The sequence below is a fragment of the Vulpes vulpes genome, chromosome 10 (genome assembly GCF_048418805.1).
Source record: "Vulpes vulpes isolate BD-2025 chromosome 10, VulVul3, whole genome shotgun sequence".
In the NCBI taxonomy this organism is placed as follows: Eukaryota; Metazoa; Chordata; class Mammalia; order Carnivora; family Canidae; genus Vulpes; species Vulpes vulpes.
In genome coordinates, this window is record NC_132789.1 from 97,114,498 (window position 1) to 97,136,188 (window position 21,691).

General features: G+C 45.2%; 1 protein-coding gene across 3 annotated transcripts; it reads right to left on the bottom strand.

The window, feature by feature from the left end:
* Positions 1-2,965: 2,965 nt before the first annotated feature.
* NPY1R (neuropeptide Y receptor Y1) lies at positions 2,966-12,183 on the bottom strand. Of its 3 annotated transcripts, none has more exons than XM_072724976.1 (4): positions 12,067-12,183; positions 6,387-6,496; positions 4,819-5,659; positions 2,966-4,713 (listed from the first exon to the last, which is right to left on the bottom strand). In XM_072724976.1, exons 3-4 carry the CDS (start codon positions 5,512-5,514, stop codon positions 4,261-4,263), a joined length of 1,149 nt encoding a protein of 382 aa, XP_072581077.1. In that variant the 5' UTR covers positions 5,515-5,659; positions 6,387-6,496; positions 12,067-12,183; the 3' UTR covers positions 2,966-4,260. The 3 variants fall into 3 exon arrangements, with proteins under 3 accessions (XP_072581077.1, XP_025863871.1, XP_025863870.1); XM_026008086.2 differs by lacking the exon at positions 12,067-12,183 and adding an exon at positions 10,706-10,890; XM_026008085.2 differs by lacking the exon at positions 12,067-12,183 and adding an exon at positions 9,623-9,950.
* Positions 12,184-21,691: the final 9,508 nt, after the last annotated feature.

Here is a 21,691-nt window from a genome sequence, read left to right on the forward strand (position 1 = left end):
TCATTCTTAGATTTACTTAAATAGAATCACATGATTTTGGAGCTTTTATCTATCTTAGATATAAAATAGAGATTAGATATAGATATACCATATATATAAGATGTAGATAGATCTGCATATAATACAGATATTATTTAGCCTAATTTCCTTATTTCACAAATAAGAGTGCTGAGGCCAAGAGAGATTGGTGCATTACAAGCGTTTCATTTATGTCTATGAAGATTACCTAGGGGACACCTGGGTGGCTCAGTGGTTGAATGTTTGCCGTCGGCTCAGGATGTGATCCCGGGGGTCCTGGGATAGAGTCCCATTGGGTTCCCCACAGGGAGCCTACTTCTCCCTCTGCCTGTGTCTCTGCCTCTCTCTGTGTGTCTCTCACGAATAAATAAATAAATAAAATCTTAAAAAAAATATGTACTGGTGACCTGAGACCTTTGTTAAGTCCCAGCGATTTTTTTAATTAAAAAAAAAATGAAAAAGATTACCTAGAAGGAATGAATGAATAGTAGTGTTAAAAGGAAATAAGCAATAAAACGAGACTGATGGAATGAGAGAAAATGTTTGATATGGGTGGTTACTCATTTCACTAATTTGTTTTAGAAGCCTTAAAATACTAAGGCTCAAGATAAAAAAGAAAATAAAAAAGTAGGGGTCAAAACACTAGCAAAATTAAAAAAATAAGAAAAACAAGTCTTTTTTTTTTTTTTTTTTTTTTGGTCATTTGGGAAAAGCACAATATTTTGCTTGATTACTTTTCCTCACTTTTCAACTAGTAATATAGATTGCATGAAAAATAAGCAAAACAAGTAAACTTTAAATGTTTGCTGGGGTAGAGGTGTATAAGAACAATCCATGGATTTTACAATCACAGAAATCTAGGTTTGATTCCTGTGGGCATCAATTTACTCATTTGTAATATCATGAGCTAATGTAGAAATAAGAACATCTGGTAACAGACCTTGAGTCAGACACATATTTTAATGCAACATTCCCACGAGGCAATTTAATAAAAAAATCTTTCTCTCTCTCTCTCCCTTAAGTATGTAAGAGGTAAATGCTAAGCCTGACATCCATACAAGTCTGTAGATCAGTAACTTTGTCTCTGGGACTCATTTCGTGCATATCCAGTGAATCCGTATGAGCATTAATACGGCAGCTTTCACTGGAAGAAGCCAGAACACTGCATAGATATAATGAGAATGACAAAGCATGAAATATTGTGAGAATTACCCAGATGCAACACAGAGACATGAAGTGAGCAAATGCTGTTGGAAAAATGGCACCAACAGACTTGCTCAACGGAAGGTTGCCACAAAACTTCAATTTGTAAAAACAAAACAAAACAAAACAAAAACCACCATGTTTGCGAAGCACAAGAAATTAAAGTGCGTCAAACCGGGTATGCTTCCTTATGACATTCTGGAAAAGGTAACATTTTGTGGAATAGAAAACGGGTGAGAATATGCAGCTAACAGTAAAGGAACAAAACTAATATGAGTAATCAGATTCCATTTTTAAGTAGAATTCTCTAATTCACAAGGGAATTAGAGACACATATAATCCTAATGGCCATTTTCTCTCAACTTTTCCTCACTTCATTCCTTTCTACAGCCAAAATCAGAAAGACGGTGAATAGTAATATTATGCCCTAATAATTTAACTTGTAAAGAGAGAAAAACAAATTATTTCTAAAGCTCTTTCATAGGTTCAGCTGATTGCTTGGTTTAATAGCCCCGGACAGACCTTGGTTGGATTTTTGCTCCACCTGTGATGCAGCGTGAGGCTCAAATTTTACAACTTTGAGCTTCACGTTCCTCTTAGGGGAAGTGGTCTCATTAGTCATGCATCTTCACAGCTACTTAAATATTTGACATAGTACTTGGCACACGCTAAGTGTTTAAAACTTCTAGCTACTATCATTTTACTCTAAATTCATATAAGCTACACTGTAATTATGCTCTTGTACTAAGACAGTTGATGGATTCATTTGTTCTTGGATTTAAGAAAACCCAGTGGTTTTGTAGTTGCTATTGTCGTGCATGTTTATTTCTTCTTGAGTCACTCTGGATCTGTTGTTGATTCAGATTTGACTAGTAGTTCATCAACATCTATGGATAAAAAAAGGATTTTATATTCAGTTCATTATTTATGTAAAGATGAGGAATCAGCAGCCTACATAGCTGAACGAGAATCTCAGGAATGGCTATCTCAACAAATGTGCTGACAAAGAAGCACCTACGTGTTAAGGCTGTTCTCAAGTAGCAATTTGTTTCCATAGCACCTAAGTGGAGAAAGACAAGATTTCCCATTAGTCCCCTGAAGCAGAAAAATGTTTAAAATTCCAGATTTTGGTAAGGAAAGATGATGATATTTTCCAATATACGTTAAAAGTTGGTTTTAGAATTTTTTTCTTTGTTCAGTTAACTTAAAGTCATTGTTAGGTAGAATCTGGATGCATACAAACACTCACAACATAAAAAGTTTGATATTTGAATTACAGGACTAAACAAGCAAGTCTCTGAAATCTAAAATATCATTTTTGCCTGGCTTAGAAAGGAAAATAACATAATAAGAGGGCAAACATCTCCTTGGTAAATATGAACTTAGAAGGAGGAGCCCCTCAAAATTTCAAGTTGTAACGTCTGTATGATCATAAATGAGAAGGAAGGAAATTTATTGCTTATTCATTTGTTTGTTTAAGGAATATTAAAAAAAAAAACAAACTTCAAAGTATCTGTGTTAAATGCACTGGGGATGGAGTCACGTAAAGTAGCCATTGCCTTCAAGAAGATTCAAGAAGCGGAGGAGGAAGACCACAGGGTAGAAAATGTTTCATTAATAAGCAGAAATAGGATGTTGTGGGAACATCATGGGAGGGAGACTATGAGCCAAAAAAAAAAAAAAAGAAAGAAAAGAAAAAAGAAAAACTGAAGAAAGACTAGAAGGACATAGAAGAGACTACTCAGAAAAAGCAAAAACCATTTTAATAAAGAAAATGTCTGCCCTTCTAAAATCAAACACATTTAATACTTCTATAATACACCAAAGTTATATGTTGTTCTTTAACATATCTTTGCTCCAAGTGATTCTGAGGCTCAATCACGATTACAGAATGCAGGAAAGTAAGTATATGAACATGACACAACCACTGCATACTCTATTAAGTACGTTATTCGTAAGACTCCACAAGGCACACGGTTTATACAAGTCAATATGGGCTATATGAAGTGTTGTCAGTTTTCAGGTATTTATTCCTGCTAGCCAGGGTGAACATTCTTTTAGCAGTATACTTTGGTGTCCTTCTCTGAGGAACGGACATTGAAAAAGTCAAGAATGAGTTACTATGTAGGCACTGATGTATGGAAAATACACTTTGTGTATTTGTATACTGTAAGCTGGAAACGCTTGTTGAGTCACATATACATTTACGCTAGAAAGCTCGACAAACACTGAATAGTCTGTGAAGAATGGAAAACCTCTTGCCGATTCAGACGAATATAATTCAACTATTTGCTGCAGTACTAATTTGCTTGTTAAATTAATTACTCTGAAATCCTTTGGTTGTCAGGTACCAAAATAGTTTTGAAATTAGAGAACTGCTTTCCCACTTAATTCTTGTGGGTGGCCCAATTCCCCATGATATTCACAGCTGAGAAGTATTTTTTATGCATTTTTATGTTAAGTGATAATCAGGAGCAAATTAAGTCTGGTTTTAAATTTAAAAGAAAAAAAATGCAAACCGCTCCTCAATGACTTCGGACTGTGGGTATGCAAGACATGGGCTGAGCTGCACATCTCGCATGCTGCTTTTGCATGCTGTCACCTTTGTAACAGCCTGAAATGATGTGTGTCATCACATCAGGATTGCCCAATCTAGTGACCATCTAAGGCAATCAAATCAGGATGCCCGATCTAATGAGTATCAGATGTAATGCCTCTAAAGTCAGTCAACAGTAATATTTTAAAGAAATGTCATTCCAACGAATAGAATATAAAAGTGTATTATATGCAGATGTTTACAAAAAAAGCACTTCAAGGACCTCTGGTCGAAACTCCTGCCAGAAGATTCCAAAGCCCGTACATTTTTGTCCCAGCGTAATTACGACAGCTACAATAAAAGCAGCAGAAAGCAAGACAAGCAAATCTTGGTCTCTTAAATGATTACGACCTCATTCCTTGGGGGAGCAGGTAATTGAAGTATGTTGTAAGTTGTGCTTGTTTTTAGACAGTTGTCCTCTGGGACCATATGCTACAGAAGTTTCAGATTTTTTCATTGTCATCATTGTTGATTTTCTTAAATGCGACTGGGCTTGCTTGTTTCAAAGAAGTCTTGGAAACATCTGTGTGCATGGTAGACATGGCTATTGTCTCATAGTCATCATCCCGAGACCGGAAATCACAAAAGTTAAAGAAGAACTGCAAGTCTCTCTGGAAATTTTTGTTCAGAAATCCGTAAAATATGGGGTTGACACAAGTGGAAATCATGGCCGTAAGGTGGCACAGCAGGAATAACAGGTTATGGTTGCACGTAGCGATGATCTGATGATTCCAGTCAAACACAGTGTTGAAGATGGTGAGAGGCAACCAGCACACGGCGAACGCTACCACGATGGACAACAGCATGATGTTGATTCTTTTGGTTTCACTGGACCTGTACTTGTTGTCTCTCATCTTGTCCATCATGTTGTTTCTCCTTTTCAAGCGTATATATATCTACAGAGAGGGGGAAAAAAAAGTTCAAACAGAACCGCTAATTTAATATGGGATTCTGTGGAAAGAAGGTTAAAATGGAAACGGTAGGGGGAAACGTTTTCTTACCTTGAAGTAGCAAATAAATATAAAACAGAGTGGGCCAAAATACTGCAGCATCAAGAGGAGAGTCGTATAGGACAGCCTATGGGAGTCCGATGGAAATTTATCAAAGCACACGTATTTGTCCTTGAACGCGTCAAGTGTTACATTCTGGAACGGCTCATCGGTCAGTACTTGATAGATGAGGAAAGGTAGAGACGAAACCACAGCAAGGACCCAAATGACAGCAATACCTACGTAAGCATGTCTGTTACTTGGTCTCCACCCTCGTGGGTTGATGATCAGCTGATGGCGCTCCACAGCAATGAGAACCAGAGAGAAAATGGACACGGTGATTGAAACACATTGCACAAAAGGGTTCAGTTTGCACATCGCCTCACCAAAAACCCAGTGGTCCATTAAGGTGTAGACAAAGGTGAAGGGAAGACACATGATGGCAACAAGCAAGTCTGAGAAGGAAAGGTTCACAATCAGGATATTGGTAACATTTCTCATCTCCTTTTGTTTCAAGATGATCATGATCAAGGCCAGGTTTCCAGTGACCCCAAGAATTATTACAGCTCCATAAGCAAGAGCTAATGTAAATATCATGGCCAAGGGCAGATGACAATCATCACTTTCAAAAGCCAAAAACTGGGAATTCTCTGAAAAATTACAGAAGATTGAATGGTTTTCAACCTGGGAAAATGATGTTGAATTCATTTTGATTGGTTTGGTTGTTACGGATTACTCTAGACAAAGGGGAAATACGATTCTTCAAAGCAGATCAAATGTTCAGCTTATTCTCCATATTGCAATCCACTTATCAAAATTATTCTGAATTCTTCATTCCCTTGAACTGAACAATCTGTGAAGAGAAGATGACCAATGGCGTTACTAATTTTATCGAGGGCAGTCCAAATGAATTCTGACGCATAGTACTGTTTTAAGTGAAGACACCGAAATAAAGAAACAAAATGTAATCTGTATAAACATCTTTTTAGAAGAGCAGAGACAGTGTAAACATTTTGAAAAAAAAAAAAAAAAAAAAAACCTCTCCTAATGTTTTTAATTGGACTTGCAATTACTACATTTCGATTCAGCAAAATGTAGTAGCCTGTAACTCAGTCAGGTGTGCGTAAATCTCATGTCCCAAGTCTTATATAAACCAAAATTAAGGAAACTAACTAAATGAAAAAAATCAAATAAACAAATCAACAGGGATCCCTGGGTGGCGCAGCGGTTTGGCGCCTGCCTTTGGCCCAGGGCGCGATCCTGGAGACCCGGGATCGAATCCCACGTCAGGCTCCCTGCATGGAGCCTGCTTCTCCTCTGCCTGTATCTCTGCCTCTCTCTCTCTCTCTCTGTGACTATCATAAATAAATAAAAAAAATTAAAAAAAATTAAAATTAAAAAAAAAACAAAAAAAAAACAAATCAACAGATTGCTAAACATTGGAAAAAGATGAGTGTGTCACAAAAATTTTAGTGCACAGATTAACACATAAGATAGGAAACAAAGAAAAACAACAGAAGTTTCCCGAATTCTTCCTCTTACTGTAGAAATGAAATAATTCACTAAGTTGTCGTACTAACCGCTCCACCATGCACCGAACAGCTCTTCAAGGCAGCCGTTATTTAGCACGAGGTCACGCAAAAGGCGATGATCAGCAGAGTCAAACATCAAACCTCTGTCGTATGAAGGACTGTGGGAAGCACAGAAGACGTTTAATCCAGAAAAGACTAGCAAGGGTAGGGAGGTCTTCTCATGTCTGAGTGGAGAGCATGTGCTGTAAGGACCTGGGCTTGGGGTATGAAATGTAACTGCACAAGTTAGAAATACGACCAAGGCAAGTATACCACAGTGCATGTTCCAAACAAAACAAAACCAATTTCCTATTATGAGGAACACAAGTTTAATCAAATGAAATCAAGTGCCTGCAAAAAACTACGGAGGGCTCCGGACATCAAAGTTTGCAGCTACTACATAAAAGACTTTTGGGGAGCTCTTGCATTGTGTAGGAGATTTACCAGGCTCTAGCTCTGAGGTTCTTTCTAGTTTTAAGATCCTAGAATTTATTAATATGTCAGAAGCTTTCAAAGGCTTTCTAAGGCTTTATGCATATAAATAACCTGCCTCCCCGCTCGACTTTAATACTGATTCAGTGCAGGGACCTACATTTTAGTGGCAATTTTGATCTTTCACAGAATTTTGCGTTACAAAGACTCTTTTCTTACCAGCAAGAGAAAGTGCAGACAGTGGGTTTTTTAGAGATTAAAAGCTCCTTTTTAAAAAAATCTGATTTCCTTGAGATTGCTAAATAAACATACGAGATTTGGGATTTCTTATGTTAATTAACAGGCCACTGTGCCTGTGTTAAGAAAGGGAATTGCGCTTACGTCTTTTTTTTTAATGTGAGAATAAAGAAAATCATGCAGATTTACTTCCATTTCAAAGGAGATAAGAAATTTAATGAACATTTGCCTTTTAAGCGACACCCTCCAATGAACCTTTCCTTGAGTGTTTTTGCTTTCTAGAATATGAGATGTTTCTTATTATAAAACCACAACTTGGCTTTATAAAGCTGAAGAATAAAAACAAGGGTTTCTAGCATTTAGTAAGAATGGAAGAGTTAACACTAAGAATGATTTCAAGTGTAAATGTTTTTAGAAGTATGGCTCGCTCCACCTCTGTGCAACCACCAATAACACATAATGGCTCCTGAACTCATGCAGCCGTCACCCTTTTTTCTCTCAAGGATGCCAAAGGCAGAGAGAATAATCTCTGGCTCTTAGGGTCTGAGAACAAACCTTGAAGAAGTCAGTGAAAATCGAACATTTCTTTGCAAATTCCTCACTGAAGAATTCAAGAAAATCTTTGCACCATACTTCCCACTCGCGTTGCTGTCAAGATATTCAACATGACTTACTGGCTAATTGTGAGTTTCTCTTCATTTTTTAAAGTAAAACTAGCATGATAGGCAAGTGCATCCTCTCTGTCCTCTGACTTCTCATGGCTCCCTGTCACTACACACCACCAGATGAGGAATTATTCTGGAATAAGACACACGAGTGCAATCCTCAGCCTGACCCTTGAAGACCTCTACATTTTCCTGCCCTTTGCCTTTCGCTCCCTGCTCCAACAGCCCCATCGGGAGTGCTCTGCTCCCCGGCCCACCAAGCGCCTCCCAGCCTGTTGTAGCCTCTTGCACTCATCTTTGTCCCTGCCCTTGCCCTTGCTGGGGGTTTCTGTCTCACCACCAATCCAAATCCTACCCATTCTACCATTTGGTGCCCTTAAATCCTTAACTGGCTCTTCCCAATTAAACACAAGCTCTTTAAGATAAGTAGTGCATATACCTCATAGCACCTTGCAAATACTAGATTTAGAACAAAAACGTGTTGACTGACATAGGAGGCGCATGGCTGGAATAGCAGGTTCTTGTGTGAATTAATTCTGGATTCTGTCATAGTCCTTTTACGCGCAAGATGGATGCTAACTACAATAATCATTTTATGAGGTCGGGTAGATAGGGGAAAATGTTCCATTTTTATGTTAAAAAAAAGGAATTGTTTCTGAAAGAAAGTTCATTCATCTGAGAAATACTTATCGAACACTTATTTTGTGTCGGGCATGGTTTTATTGGGGACAACAGTGACCTTCTCATTGAGTTACTGGTCTTGTGGACCAAAAGCCAAGAAAATATAAACTGATAAAAGGGATCATATGCCAGATGATAAGTATCAGACAGAAAAAAATAAGGCAAAGAGGGGTTCTGGGGTTGTTGGGAGCTGCCCTTTAGTACTGGGTGGTAGGAAAGGCCCCTGCTTGCTGGAAGAGGTGGCGTATGAGCTGAGACCTGAAAGTGGTGAGTGAGGAAGCCGTGTGGATATGTCGGGGACTGCATCCCAAGTGGAAAGAACAAAGGTGAATCCCTGAGGCTTGAGCGTACCTGGCGTACTAAACAGCAACGATAAGTGGAATAAATAAGAGACAGCCTAGTAGAAAATTAATTACAAAGGGTAAGCAGAAGAGGAACAGATTATGTAAAGCCTTACTCCCTGGGACAGTTTGACTTTTTTTCTAGGAAAGACGAGGAACCACCGGGGAGTCTTTGGTAGAGGGTTGTACCCACCGGGGAGTCTTTGGTAGAGGGTTGTACCCCATGAAGTTGTATGGGTTGTTTTATCTATTTCAGAGACAAAGAGAGAGAGGGAGAGAGTACAAGCAGGGAGGGGGGCAGAGGAAGAAGCAGCCCCCATGCCGAGCAGACAGCCCAATGTGGGACTCGATCCCAGGACCCTGGGATTATGACCTGAGCCAAAGGCAGCCTGACCTGCCCGCGCCTCCATATGGCTTGTTTTAAATCGTTACTCTAGCTGCTGTTTTCAACAGATTTAAGGTAGGAAAGAGAAGTAGGGAGATTCATTAAAAGGCGAATACAATAATCCAGATTAGAGATAATGGAGACACAGACTGAGGTGTTTATAGTGGAAAGGAAGAAAAACAGAAAATTTACATCCATTGACTTATCTTGACAAAATTCATCTACAACGTGTGGGCTACAAGGGCAGCTCCTTGCAGATGGCTTTACTGAAAATCGAAATGAAACTCTGATACCTCCGAAAAAATATCTGATGGACATGCTCTGAAAGGAATATGGTCTTTCTGAGCAGACATTGACTTAGCTACACTGAAAAGGTAAACTATTTTTTTTTTTTTTTCCTTTAAATGTTTGCAAAGCTTCCTTTTCTAAGTGCATGTTTGGTGGTCATTCCAGTTGGGTAAAACAGTTCTGCATTGGGGGAAAAAATGCGCATTTTCAGCCCACCTGAGGATTACTTCGAGAAAGAATCACTGTCCGAAAACATCACGGAGAAAGAATTCGCATATATCATATTTGCAAAAAAAAAAAAAAAGTGATTTGACACCCACTATCCCAATATTCAAAACCAGACATGCAACTGCAGGCATTGCAAAAACTAAAGGTTGTTAAATCTCCCAGCATCTCCACGTAGCTGCCCTGGGCCATCAGGGACCGATGGAGCCGCCGCATCCATCACCAGTGAGCCCGCCGGCCGCCTCCGAGGGATCCGTCCCCCCGGGACCCACGCCGGCCTCCCGCCTCTGCTCTGGGCGCGGGGGCTTCCTGCGGGGCCGCGCTCCGGGTCAGTCCGCGGCCGGTGCACCTGCTCCGGGCCGAGCGCAGCCACCTGCAGGCGAGCTCCCGGCGGGGCGGGGCGGGGCGGGGGCCGGGGGGTCTCACCGCGCGGCCCCCCGCGCCTCCCCGAGCCCTCCGGGCTTTCCGCTCCGTCCTGCTCGCCCCAAAGAACCGAATGGGGCGGTTCCGTGGAAATCCGCGCGGGCCCGCTCACCTGCCGCCTGCTCTCGGTTGGGCGCCGGCGGAATCGCCCCGACCCCCCCCCCCCCTTCGCGCCCATCAGTCAGGGAACATCTGCGCCCGCGGGGACCGGGCTGCCCAGGGATCCTCCGGACCCCGGGACGGGAGCGGAGCCCAAGCTCCAGTCGGTCCCCCCGGACCCGCCTGAGGCCCTGGAACCTTCTCCCCTCGGGGCGGCCTGGGGCACCGCCGCCCGCCCGAGCCCCGCCCGCCGGCTCCCACCGCCGCCCGCTGCCAGCGCAGGACCCGGGACCCACCGAGGCTCGGGGCCCAGGGCGGGGCCACAGGGGCGGCGGGAGCCTGCGCTCGGCTCCGCGCCCCCCCCCCCCCCGGGGCAAGCCCGCCCCTCGCCTCCGTCCGCTCCCCGCGGGGCAGGTGCTGCGCGGGCGGCGGGCGCGGAGGATCCAGGGGGCCGGGGGACCCCCCTGCACCGTCCCGACGACCGGTGCCTCCGCGCACCCCCGCGCACCCCCAGCGCACCCCCAGCGCACCCTCCGCGCACCCTCCACGCACCCTCCACGCACTCCCAGCGCATTCTCCGGGCAGCCCTCCGCGCACCCTCCACGCACTCCCAGCGCAGCCCCTGCGCACCCCCAGCGCATTCTCCGGGCAACCCCAGAGCACCTCCCAGCGCACCCTCCGCGCACCACCCCGAGCACCCTCCGCGCACTCCCCAGCGCACCCCCAGCGCACCCTCCGGGCACTCCCCAGCGCACCCTCTGGGTACCCGCAGCGCACCATCCGCGCACTCTCCGAGCACCCCCCAGCGCACCCCCAGCGCATTCTCCGGGCAGCCCTCCGCGCACCCTCCACGCACTACCAGAGCAGCCCCTGAGCACCCCGAGCGCATTCTCCGGGCAACCCCAGAGCACCCCCCAGCGCACCCTCCGGGCACCCCCCAGCGCACCCTCTGGGTACCCGCAGCGCACCATCCGCGCACCCTCCGAGCACCCCCCAGCGCACCCCCGCGCACCCTCCGGGTACCCCCAGTGCACCCTCCGCGCGCCCTCCGAGCGCCCCCCAGCGCACCCTCCTGGCACCCCAGTGCACCCCCAGCGCACCCTCTGGGCACCCCCAGCGCACCCCAGCGCACCCTCCGAGCGCCCCCCAGCGCAACCCAGCGCACCCTCCGAGCACCCCAGCGCACCCTCCGAGCACCCCAGCTCACCCTCCGGGCACAACCCGCGCACACCCCGCGCACCCTCCGAGCGCCCCCAGCGCAACCCAGCGCACCCTCCGGGCACCCCCAGCGCACCCTCCGAGCGCCCCCCAGCGCAACCCAGCGCACCCTCCGGGCACCCCCAGCACACCCCAGCGCACCCTCCGAGCGCTCCCAAGCGCACCCTCCGGGCACCCCAGTGCACCCCCAGCGCACCCTCCGAGCACCCCAGTGCACCCTCCGGGCACACCCCGCGCACACCCCGCGCACCCTCCGAGCGCCCCCAGCGCAACCCAGCGCACCCTCCGGGCACCCCCAGCGCACCCCAGTGCACCCTCCGGGCACCCCCAGCTCACCCCAGCGCACCCTCCGAGCGCCCCCCAGCGCACCCTCCGGGCACCCCCAGCGCACCCTCCGCGCACCCCCCGCGCACCCCGCTCCGGAGAAGCACTGCGAGAAGCGCGGGCAGGGCCGGCGGGAGAGCCGACGAGGGGACGGGTCGCCTGCGGGCCGGGGGACGCCGAGACAGCGGGGCAGGTCGCCCCGAGCGCCCGCAGCACCCCGCGAGCCGCCCGCACCCCGAGCCCCGCTGCGGGGCGGACCCGGGCCACCGCGGGGCGCGCGCACGTTTCGGGGTCCCGGTCCCCGCCCGCCGCTGTCGCCGTCCCTGGGCGCTTCCTCCCGCGTCCCCCGAGGGTGCCCGCCGGGAACTCACCTCCGGGGGCTCCCGCCGGGCCCGCGCCCCGAGCCGCAGGACGGCGCCCCGGCGAGCGCGCAGGCACCGCGGCTCCGCTCCGGCCCCGAGCAGCCCGCGGGCAGGAGGCGCCCCCGCGGCCCGGCTCCGCCCCGCGCGGCCACGTGACGGCGCCCCGGCCCCGGCCCCCGCCCCCGCCCCGGCTCCGGCCCCGGCTCCAGCCCCGGCCCCCGCCCCCGCCCCGGCCCCGGCCCCCGCCCCGGCTCCAGCCCCGGCTCCAGCCCCGGCCCCCGCCCCGGCCCCGCGGCCCAGCGCCCCCTCGCGGCCCACGCCCCGCTCGCCGCCCCGCGACCTTCCCGGTCCGTCCCTCGTCTTAACAGCGATCAGGGGCACGGCCTTACCCAAAAGAGAAAAAAAAAGAAAAAAAGAAAAAAAAAAAAAAGTAGCAGGTCCGGGGCCCCGAGCCCGGCGGCAGCGCGCGCCCCCCCCCCCCGGGGGCACCTGCCAGACCCGCGGCCTCCCCACTCGGGAACCGAGGTCGCGCCCCTGCCCCAGGCGGGGCACCCGGGGGGGGGGGGGGGGGGGGGGAGAAGCCGCAGGACCCCACGGAGGGCGCAGCGACCGGGCCCACGCCGCTCCACGATGCGTTTTCTCTATTAGGCAAGATAAACACTATTTAAAGTTCAGCATCAGCCATAGCCGGCTTATTTACATGGTGATGTGAACATCGGGGTTGCCCCCCCCCGGGAAATCTTTCTAAAATATTTGTTATTAGACATATTTTTATGCAATTGGAGAAGGGGTAGGATCCAGAATTAAAACATCCCTTGTAATGAGTGAACTCCGGGAAAGGAGCACACGCTGCGCAAGACCCCACCGCTGGTTAAACGGAGAAAAATGGCATCTATCTGTATTTTTTTTTTTTTTAATTCTTCTCTTTTCTTCTTCTTTTTTTTTTTTTTTTTAACTGAGACTGGAAATATGATTTAGAGATTTCGAGTCTTTTATTTTATTTTATTTTATTTTATTTTATTTTATTTTATTTTATTTTTCGATTTCATTTTTTGTTAGAGGCAGAGGGAGAAGCAGGCTCCGTGCAGGGAGCTCGGTGGCAGGACTGGATCCCGGGACCCCGGGGTCACGACCTGAGCCAGAGGCAGATGCTCCACCGCTGAGCGGCCCAGGCGCCCCAGCAACTTCAATTCTTGTAAAGAGTAATGACTCTTGAGGTTTCTGGTCGCCTTCTGTTGGTTCCATTCCCTCAAGTCACATTCTGAGAAGTAAGCTTTTTTTTTTTTTTTTTTCTTTTAAAGATTTTATTTATTTATTCGGGAAAGACCCAGAGAGAGAGGCAGAGGGAGAAGTAGGCTCCTGCAGGGAGCCCAAAGTGGGCCTCGATCCCAGGTCTCCAGGATCACACCCTGGGCCAAAGGCGGCCCCAAACCCCTAAACCCCCCCAGGCTGCCCTACCCACAAGGTTCTGACCTCAGATTGGCTATTTTCCATCTGCAGTGAGAATCACAAATGAAATTATCTGATTTTCTATGAAGAATACATTTTTAGGTAAGCTTTTTTTCTATGTCAGCAAATATTTTGGAGTCGAAAATATAATCTGGACTCACTAGACATTTTCCTTTCTGTCTTTCCCAAGAATGCTGAATTAAGGCATGCCCATAATAATGCCTAAGCTACTGCGGCCAGTGTATTTCATCATTTTACTAACTGAATTGTTAGGACATTTCCACCATAAGGCAAGTTTATAAAGCTATATTCTTGAAATACTAATATCAAATACCAATCTTTGAAAGATCATTGGTCTTAAAGACTTTTCTGTCAAGTTTTGGGTCCTGAGACACCTGGGTGGCTCAGCGGTTGAGCATCTGCCTTTGGCTCAGGTCCTGCCCCCCAGGGTCCCGGGATCGAGTCCCACATCGGGCTCCCTGCAAGGAGCCTGCTTCTCCCTCTGCCTCTCTCTGTATCTCTCATGAATAAATAAATGAAATCTTAAAAAAAAAAAATTATCGTACAAAAAGAAGTTTTGATATGCTCAACAACCGCAGCAAATTGTATAATTCTCTAGGCATATATCATCTATCAAGGACTCTCTCAAACTGTAAAATAAAACAAATTTTTATAAAGTGTGAAATTAAAAAAATGCAGCATAGTACAATAACCAAATACAATATAATGACGTAATGACGTAATTTTATGGAAGGCTTGACATAAAGTAATCTGAGTTTCTCAGAAAACATACGCTGAAGAGTAATTTGAATTCCTCAAAAGATGTACTAAAGAGAATATACGTGTGAAATAAAGAAAACTTCTTTTTCTAGTCTTAAGAGCAGCCAGTTGCATACTTTCTTTCTGGGGATTCAAACTAGATCAAACCTCACCTTTGCCAGGGACGGAGAGAGAACTTTTTCATTGGGTGTATTTTCTCCTGAAATTTCGGAGCCCTCTGACCTAGAAACCATGACCAGCAGAATTAAATCAATGATCTGTTCTCCTGTTATCTTGGGCAAGTCTTTTGTTCTGTCATTTAAACAGAATAGGCCCTATTCATTAAACCCCTATAAACCTTAGTTTTATCATCTAAAAAAATGGGCTGAACCTTTAAATTGCATGATTCGATGACTATAGAGATGAAAGTGTGTCACTAAACTTGAGTTTATCCATTGTAACTACTGGTCACTTGATGCATTTCTGCTGCTAAAGTTAATGATTCTAAAATGCTAATAGGCCTTGATATAGGAGAGTTGTCATAAATTATGACTCAGAAAACCTTGACAGGTGTTAACCTGTCATGTGAAAACTAGCTAGTGGATGATACTGTAGGAGAAAACCGCGTCGGGGTTGAAGTTCCTAGGAATCACCTTGGTGAATCAGTTCCTATTCTATGCATTAATTAGGTGTCAGTTTTTCCTTCTTTCTGTAACTTATTATTGCATTTATTTGAACCCATGATGTCCCAGAATATAGACAGCAATATTATTTCAGGGACCCCCGAGGAAGAAAGAAGGCGCTTCCAGCAAAGCAATGACGCACAATCCATTGTAGTACTAAAATAGCTCCTTAAAATCCCCGCCTCGGAACCAATGAAATATAGGAAGCAAAGAGTTTTGACTAACTCGGTTAGTACAATTAAATGGTCAACACAATCACGTAACCCAGGTGTCCTTTTGAGAATTAACTCGCAGGAATAGGTTACAATTAATTTAGTTAAAAATGTCAGGATATAAGAATGTAGATAAACAATTCAATTAGCTTTTTGTGTAGAGAAGTAAGTTATATATACGGATTTGTTCTTGGTTTGAAATGGGAATGCACTTCAGGAAAGTTCTCATTCCGTCACATAGACTACAAACCTAGAGCGTTTGTTTTAAAACTGTCAGAATCCGACTCTAGAGGACTAGGGCCCTAAAATTATTTAGTAAATACCCAAACATTTTCCTGCAGACAGACCTCACCTGGTCAGACACCCTATAGACATTCAACAAAAATGTAACGTTATTTTACAAAGTGTCACATGATGCACTTGTTACCTGGGGTAATGAGCAGAGCTTTGCCATTGTTACTATTACTGCTTTTGATTATAACTAGTGCTATTCCCTTCACATCTCCTTTCAAAGTTGTGGAGTAGGAACAGCTGGTGAGCAGGGCAAATCTGAATGCCTCCTCCCACCTCCCATCATCCATGACAAAGATCTCTGACAGTTCTTGCCCCGCTTCCACCTTCACACCACCCTACTCCCAGATCTCAGGCTTAATATGAGACCCTTTCACGACACAGGCAACATCAGGAGGCCACACTCGGCTCCGAAATGTAAAAGCCAGTTCACATCCCTGAGACAGCGCAGTTTTTCCCAAAGGAATGAAGAAGAAAAAGGAAAAAAAAAGACTCCTTGGGTCCACGGGAACAGCAGCAGCAGCAGCTGGCACAAAGGTGGAATCAGGGACTCCAGGCCGCAGTCTGCTCAGGTAAGCAGCCTGGCTTTGTCCCTTTGTTTAAAGTCTAGCCATTGCTTTCCTTCTCTGGATACATATAAATCCAGAAAGAGGGTAAGTATCCAAGGATGGGCTGGGGTAGTAATCGGACTCTTCTGAACCCAGGAAACTGCTTGGCTACCCCCTCTACGAACGCAGCATAAAGGTAAAGATAACTGCGCAGATCGTTGAAACTACAAATTCAAAACCTTAGCTCAAGTTCTTGAGCTTGAGTGGACTTCGATCTCTCTCCTTTTAGAAGATATTTCCAGTTGTCCTCCTTCTCCCCTAGTCTCCTACCTCATATCCTCAATTTCCATAGGCTCCTCCTTGCTTCTGAAGTCAGCAACAACCGGCCTCCCTCCCACAGGCCTCACTTCAGCAGCAGCTCCTCTGCCCCAGCTGTTTGGGCCCCAGGCCTTGAGTCAGCCTAGCCCACTGGGGTTTCCCGGCCGACATCCCAAATGTCGTGTGACAGAGACAAGCCACCCCCGTTGTGCTCACCCCCTCAATCCAGGAGCAGAAAATCCATGCGTGAGTTGTCGTTTATATTCCACTAAATTTGTGGGGGCTGTTACACAATAACACAACTACAACACCTGTTTAGTCAACAGTGCCGCTTTCTTGGTGCAACACTAAAATGAAAACAAAAATAAAATCGCTCACTCCTTCCTGGTAACCCCCTCGCCCATGCCCCAGCTTCTGTGCTGCCTTCTCCTTCCTGGGAACTCCTCCACCAATTGCCTCCGCAGCATGGGCCGCCGGAAACCACCTCTGCCCAGCCCACCAGTGACCAAAGCCCGTGGAAACGGTTCAGACATTATCACACTTATTCTTTAGGGTGCAGGTGCCTCTCTTGACCACCCTACGCTCTTGGAATCTTCTTTCTCCTGATTGCATGAACGCCACACTTCAGGCTTTTCTCCTTGCTCGCTGGACGGTCCCCTGTTCCCTCTCCCAGGTCTCCCCCTACTTCTCACACGTGTTCCTCCCTAGGATCCTGCTAGGTAGGGGGCCCGAGATGGCACCTGCCTATTAGCCCACGGGGCCCCCATACTGTTTGCTTCTTCACTGCGGGTTAGGACTAGTAGCCCAAAGCCAGACAGCACCAAACCCAAATTCTCACACATCTAATTGCTTCAAACGTTATCCAGAGAAATCTGTATGTAACCAGTGAGAGCCCATCCACTTTTTAGAGCCCGAGAAACTGCACCCATCGTCTATGAACCATGGATAGAACAAAATCTGTATCCATAAACGACATCAGGCCGCTGCTGCCCTTCGGAGCTCTGGGGACCACCTCCCCACCTTGCTACTGAGTGATGTCACCTGGGCAAGTGAGTCCCTCTCCATTTTCCTCTTCTTCCCAAAAGTCTCTGTCCTGTTGCCCTTCTGGATGGTTCTTTAGAAGATGACTCGCTCAGAGGACCTTCCCCTCCCCCCGTCCAAGACCACCCCCTCGAAAGCTTGTGTGTCACCACCTTTTGTGGTCCCGTCTTTTCCCTGATTGACTTGAAATACCCAAATTTACCAGAGATCTCATTCTTGATCTTTTCCTTTTCTTTTCTTTTTTTTTTTTTTAAACCCTTAATGCATAATCCTGCCCTGTGTCGTCAAATACACGCTTGTGTGCTCACAACCCCACATCTCCACCTAAAGGACAGATGTCTCTGGGCTTCCTGGACAAATGTGCTTCTCAGCTGGTGAACGGGAATCTCAGTCTGGTCATCATCCCCATCCCTCAAACCAGAATCTAAGAGCTGTCCTGTGTTTCTGTCTCACACTCTCAAATTCAGTCGCTCACACATTCCCGTTGACTCTACCCCCTAAACATCCCTTACATGCGATCAAGCTCTACTTATTTCTCTGCTGAATGGGCTTCTGCCTCAGTGGGTTTCACGATGGTCCAGTTATATCCCTCCCAGCTTAAATAGTCTAGGTGCTCTCCAGACACTTCAAGTGCAGTGTCCTTTAACCGATATTTTCCGTATCATCCTCCACCACTTCCCACACACTCAGTCACACCAAACTCTTTGCACCTCTCTGATACACCCTCTCTCACCTTCAGGCCGTATCCCCTCTTCTTATTTACTCAGGCCCATCATTTGGGGATTTAACTCACCAGTTCCTCAAGCTTCAGTTCAAGTAGCCTCTCAACTAGGAAGCCCTCTTTCATACCTCTCCATCCCCCCCATAGGCTGAATATACCGTATTCATATATTTCTGCAGCCCATTAAATTTATTTCTAACCCAGGATTGAGTACACTAGATGCAATTAATTGTGTATTTGCACAGAACCACACTGTGATCTCTGGAAGACAGTGACGACTTTTTTTCACCTCTTTAAACTCGCAGCCTGGATTCGATGTAGCAACAAGACGTTGAGCAAAGTTCTGTGGAGGATTGAAGAACAAGGAATAAGGGAGGATTACATAAACTATGAACATCACAAATCAGGCCCACGTGTTCGTCCGAAACATTTAAAACTGTCTTGGGCACCTTAGTTACGGTGGATAACTGCTGCTTCTATACATGCACGGAATCCGTGAAAACATGTATCTTACATATATGTAAATGCTACACATATTTTATGCATATGTGCGCTTATTACGTACTTCTCTTGATGAGTCTTCTTATTTTTTTATTTTCTTTGTGTGTTAATTCTGCTTTCCTACTAAATATAAGCTTCAAAAATTCGTCCTCCTGCCTTTAAAAATGCATATAATGTCCAGCAGAAAAATGTCTTAGAAGTTTTTCTACCTGCTGAATAATATACTTTTAAAAGCTGAATTACCTGTATGATAAGAGTAGGAATATGGTTACAGATACATTTTCCAGGAACGTTCACTTCTTCACTTAACCACATCAACTTTGGATTCTGGGCTTATGCTTTGAACAGTTCTCTAAACATTCTTTTTAAAGACTATTCAAAACAAACCAACATATCAAAAACAAATAAATCATTTCTCTTCCATTTCCACTTAAATATAGCAAAGCTATATTTAGACTTATAAGTAGATGTAAAATACTGACCATTAAAACTTAGCTAAGAAATGAAAATTTCGCTTTAAAAAGTAATATTGGGCAGATACTTATCAACATCACCACTTTTTGGGTTGATTTACAAAAGGGAATAATATATGAACTATATATGGATTTACATGATAGAAACTGTATGTCCCCAAAGGAGTCTACGTTGTCTTCTTTTACATATTTTGTGCTGAGATTTTTGAAATAATATAATGAAACAAAGAATCATTTGTTGATATGTAAGACATCCACAACTTTTTAGAGAATGAATCAAGTATCATTATGTAGTTATTATAGCTGCAGGAAAGAGAATGTGCCAGTAAAAATGGAAAGCTATCCATAGTATTTCTTTTTTCTTTTTTTTTCTAATATGGAGAGAAACAATTTCTATGATCATTAAAATTGTCTGAAGATCCAAACAGGTTCTCTTTTTACATATGTATCTATAACACATGCTTGTAAATGGCATAAAGTCCTAGAGAGTCAGACCTCGGGCAGCCCGGGTGGCTCAGCGGTTTAGCGCCGCCTTCAGCCCAGGGCCTGATCCTGGAGTCTCAGGATCGAGTCCCGCGTCGGGCTCCCTGAATGGAGCCTGTTTCTCCCTCTGTCTGTGTCTCTGCCTCTCTCTCTCTTTCTCTGTGTCTCATGAATAAATAAATAAAATCTTAAAAAAAAAGAGAGAGAGAGAGAGAGAGTCAGACCTGAAAGGGAGTTCCATATCTACTAGTCACAACATTTCAGTTTACAAAGAAAGTGAAAACTAAAAAGGCCAAGTGTTTTGTCTAAAGCGATGCCACTAATTTGAAATAAAGCCTGAATGAAATCCAGGTGTTCTGACAAGAGTCCAATATACAACGACATTTGTGATACAGGATTGCATAGAGGTATCTACATATGCGTACCACACGTATGTGTGTATGTATTTCTGGCACGGAGAATTTATTTAAAAAAAAGAACTGTACGTTCTGTCTGGAAATCAGTCACTGCTTTATACTTAATGATTTAATCATTCGGGAGTCAAAAGGAAAGATAAAGTGTTGCCTAAGTAGCAAAGTGCTTGTCAGAAGAAGACAATTATACGTTTGTCATACCCCCTTAGGACCTCAAAATTCTCATTGTATTCTCTGGAACAATGGCTCTCTACACTCAAAACTTTGGGTTAACTTTTTTAATTGCTCCTGTTCCTTAAAAAACTGCATGTATTTCCCAACTGTGTTTAAGTCCTAAATACTGATTATATGACAAACTAATACAATTGCAAAGAAATCAAGACAGCAATGAGCATCATAAAAATATTCTGATAATATGCGGAAATGGCCTCTTCCATATATTTTAAGAATTAAGGATTTAAATTAGCCATGCTCAAAACTGTGGATGAAGACATGTCTACTCTTAATGAGTGTGACAAAAATCCTCACAGAAAGAAAACGCATCAAATAAAATAGTACCATTTTTTCTATTTTGTTTGTTACCGCTATTCCTATATATCAAGATGACATATCATTTGAGGTTATTTCAATGCACATTAGTAAGTGTCCTTCACCAACGGTAGCTGTTATTAAAATGCAGCAATAACTGACAGAAACAACAGACACGTTCCTCAGAGAAATACTACCTCAGGCATTGTTTGGAGCGTGCTTTATTATTCAATAATTTGTCTTAGGAGTCCTGCGTAGTTTTAACTTTCACCTTTACAGAAAGGCTTTCTTTCATAACTGATGAAGAACCGTGAGAAATGGAAAATAGCCAGTTTAATTTTGTAGCACACATAAAATCCAACTTAATTTCCCAAATGAGTATTTTATAAATAGCGAGTAGGAAAAAATACCTAGAGCAGAGGTGGACATTACTATTTGTGTTCCCAGAGGTAGTACTCCACCTGCTTGGATTTACTCCATCAAGTAGGAACAAAATCCCGTATTATGTTCTACAAAGAGTGATGATGATTAGCCTTGAATCCCTCCTGGGAAATTTTTTTTTTAATTTTTATTTATTTATGATAGGAACACAGTGAGAGAGAGAGGCAGAGACATAGGCAGAGGGAGAAGCAGGCTCCATGCAACGGGAGCCTGACGTGGGATTCGATCCCGGGTCTCCAGGATCGCGCCCTGGGCCAAAGGCAGGCGCCAAACCGCTGCGCCACCCAGGGATCCCCCTCCTGGGAAATTTGAAGGTAAAAGCGCATTGCTCTTCGAAGCTTCCCCTTGATGTAGCATATTGTTGGAATTTGCAAGTTGACCAAATCTTCCAAAGAAGGATTTGTCCACCTAATTTGTCTGCTCCACGTAGGTTGAACGTGCGTTGAAGGAAGGCTTCTTGAGGCCTGTATCCTTGTGTGTGCAGCGGGAAGGGAACGGTGGGTGAATCAAAATCTTTGTCTCACTGACATGTCGGCCTTTTATTTTTAATACTCTGATAGTAACAGCTACTTCAAACAAAGGGTCGAGATTAGCCAAAGAAAACAACGTTTGTGGAAAAGAAATAAAATCCATCTTGTATTTTTAACATACAAAAGCTTGTAGCAGAGACTAGTATTCCGGAAGGTAGTCACAACGGGGTTCACTTGGGAGCTGTTTCACAGACCACCGTGTTTGAAGTAGGTGTGCACTGCACCTGCCAGGGACCGAGGGAC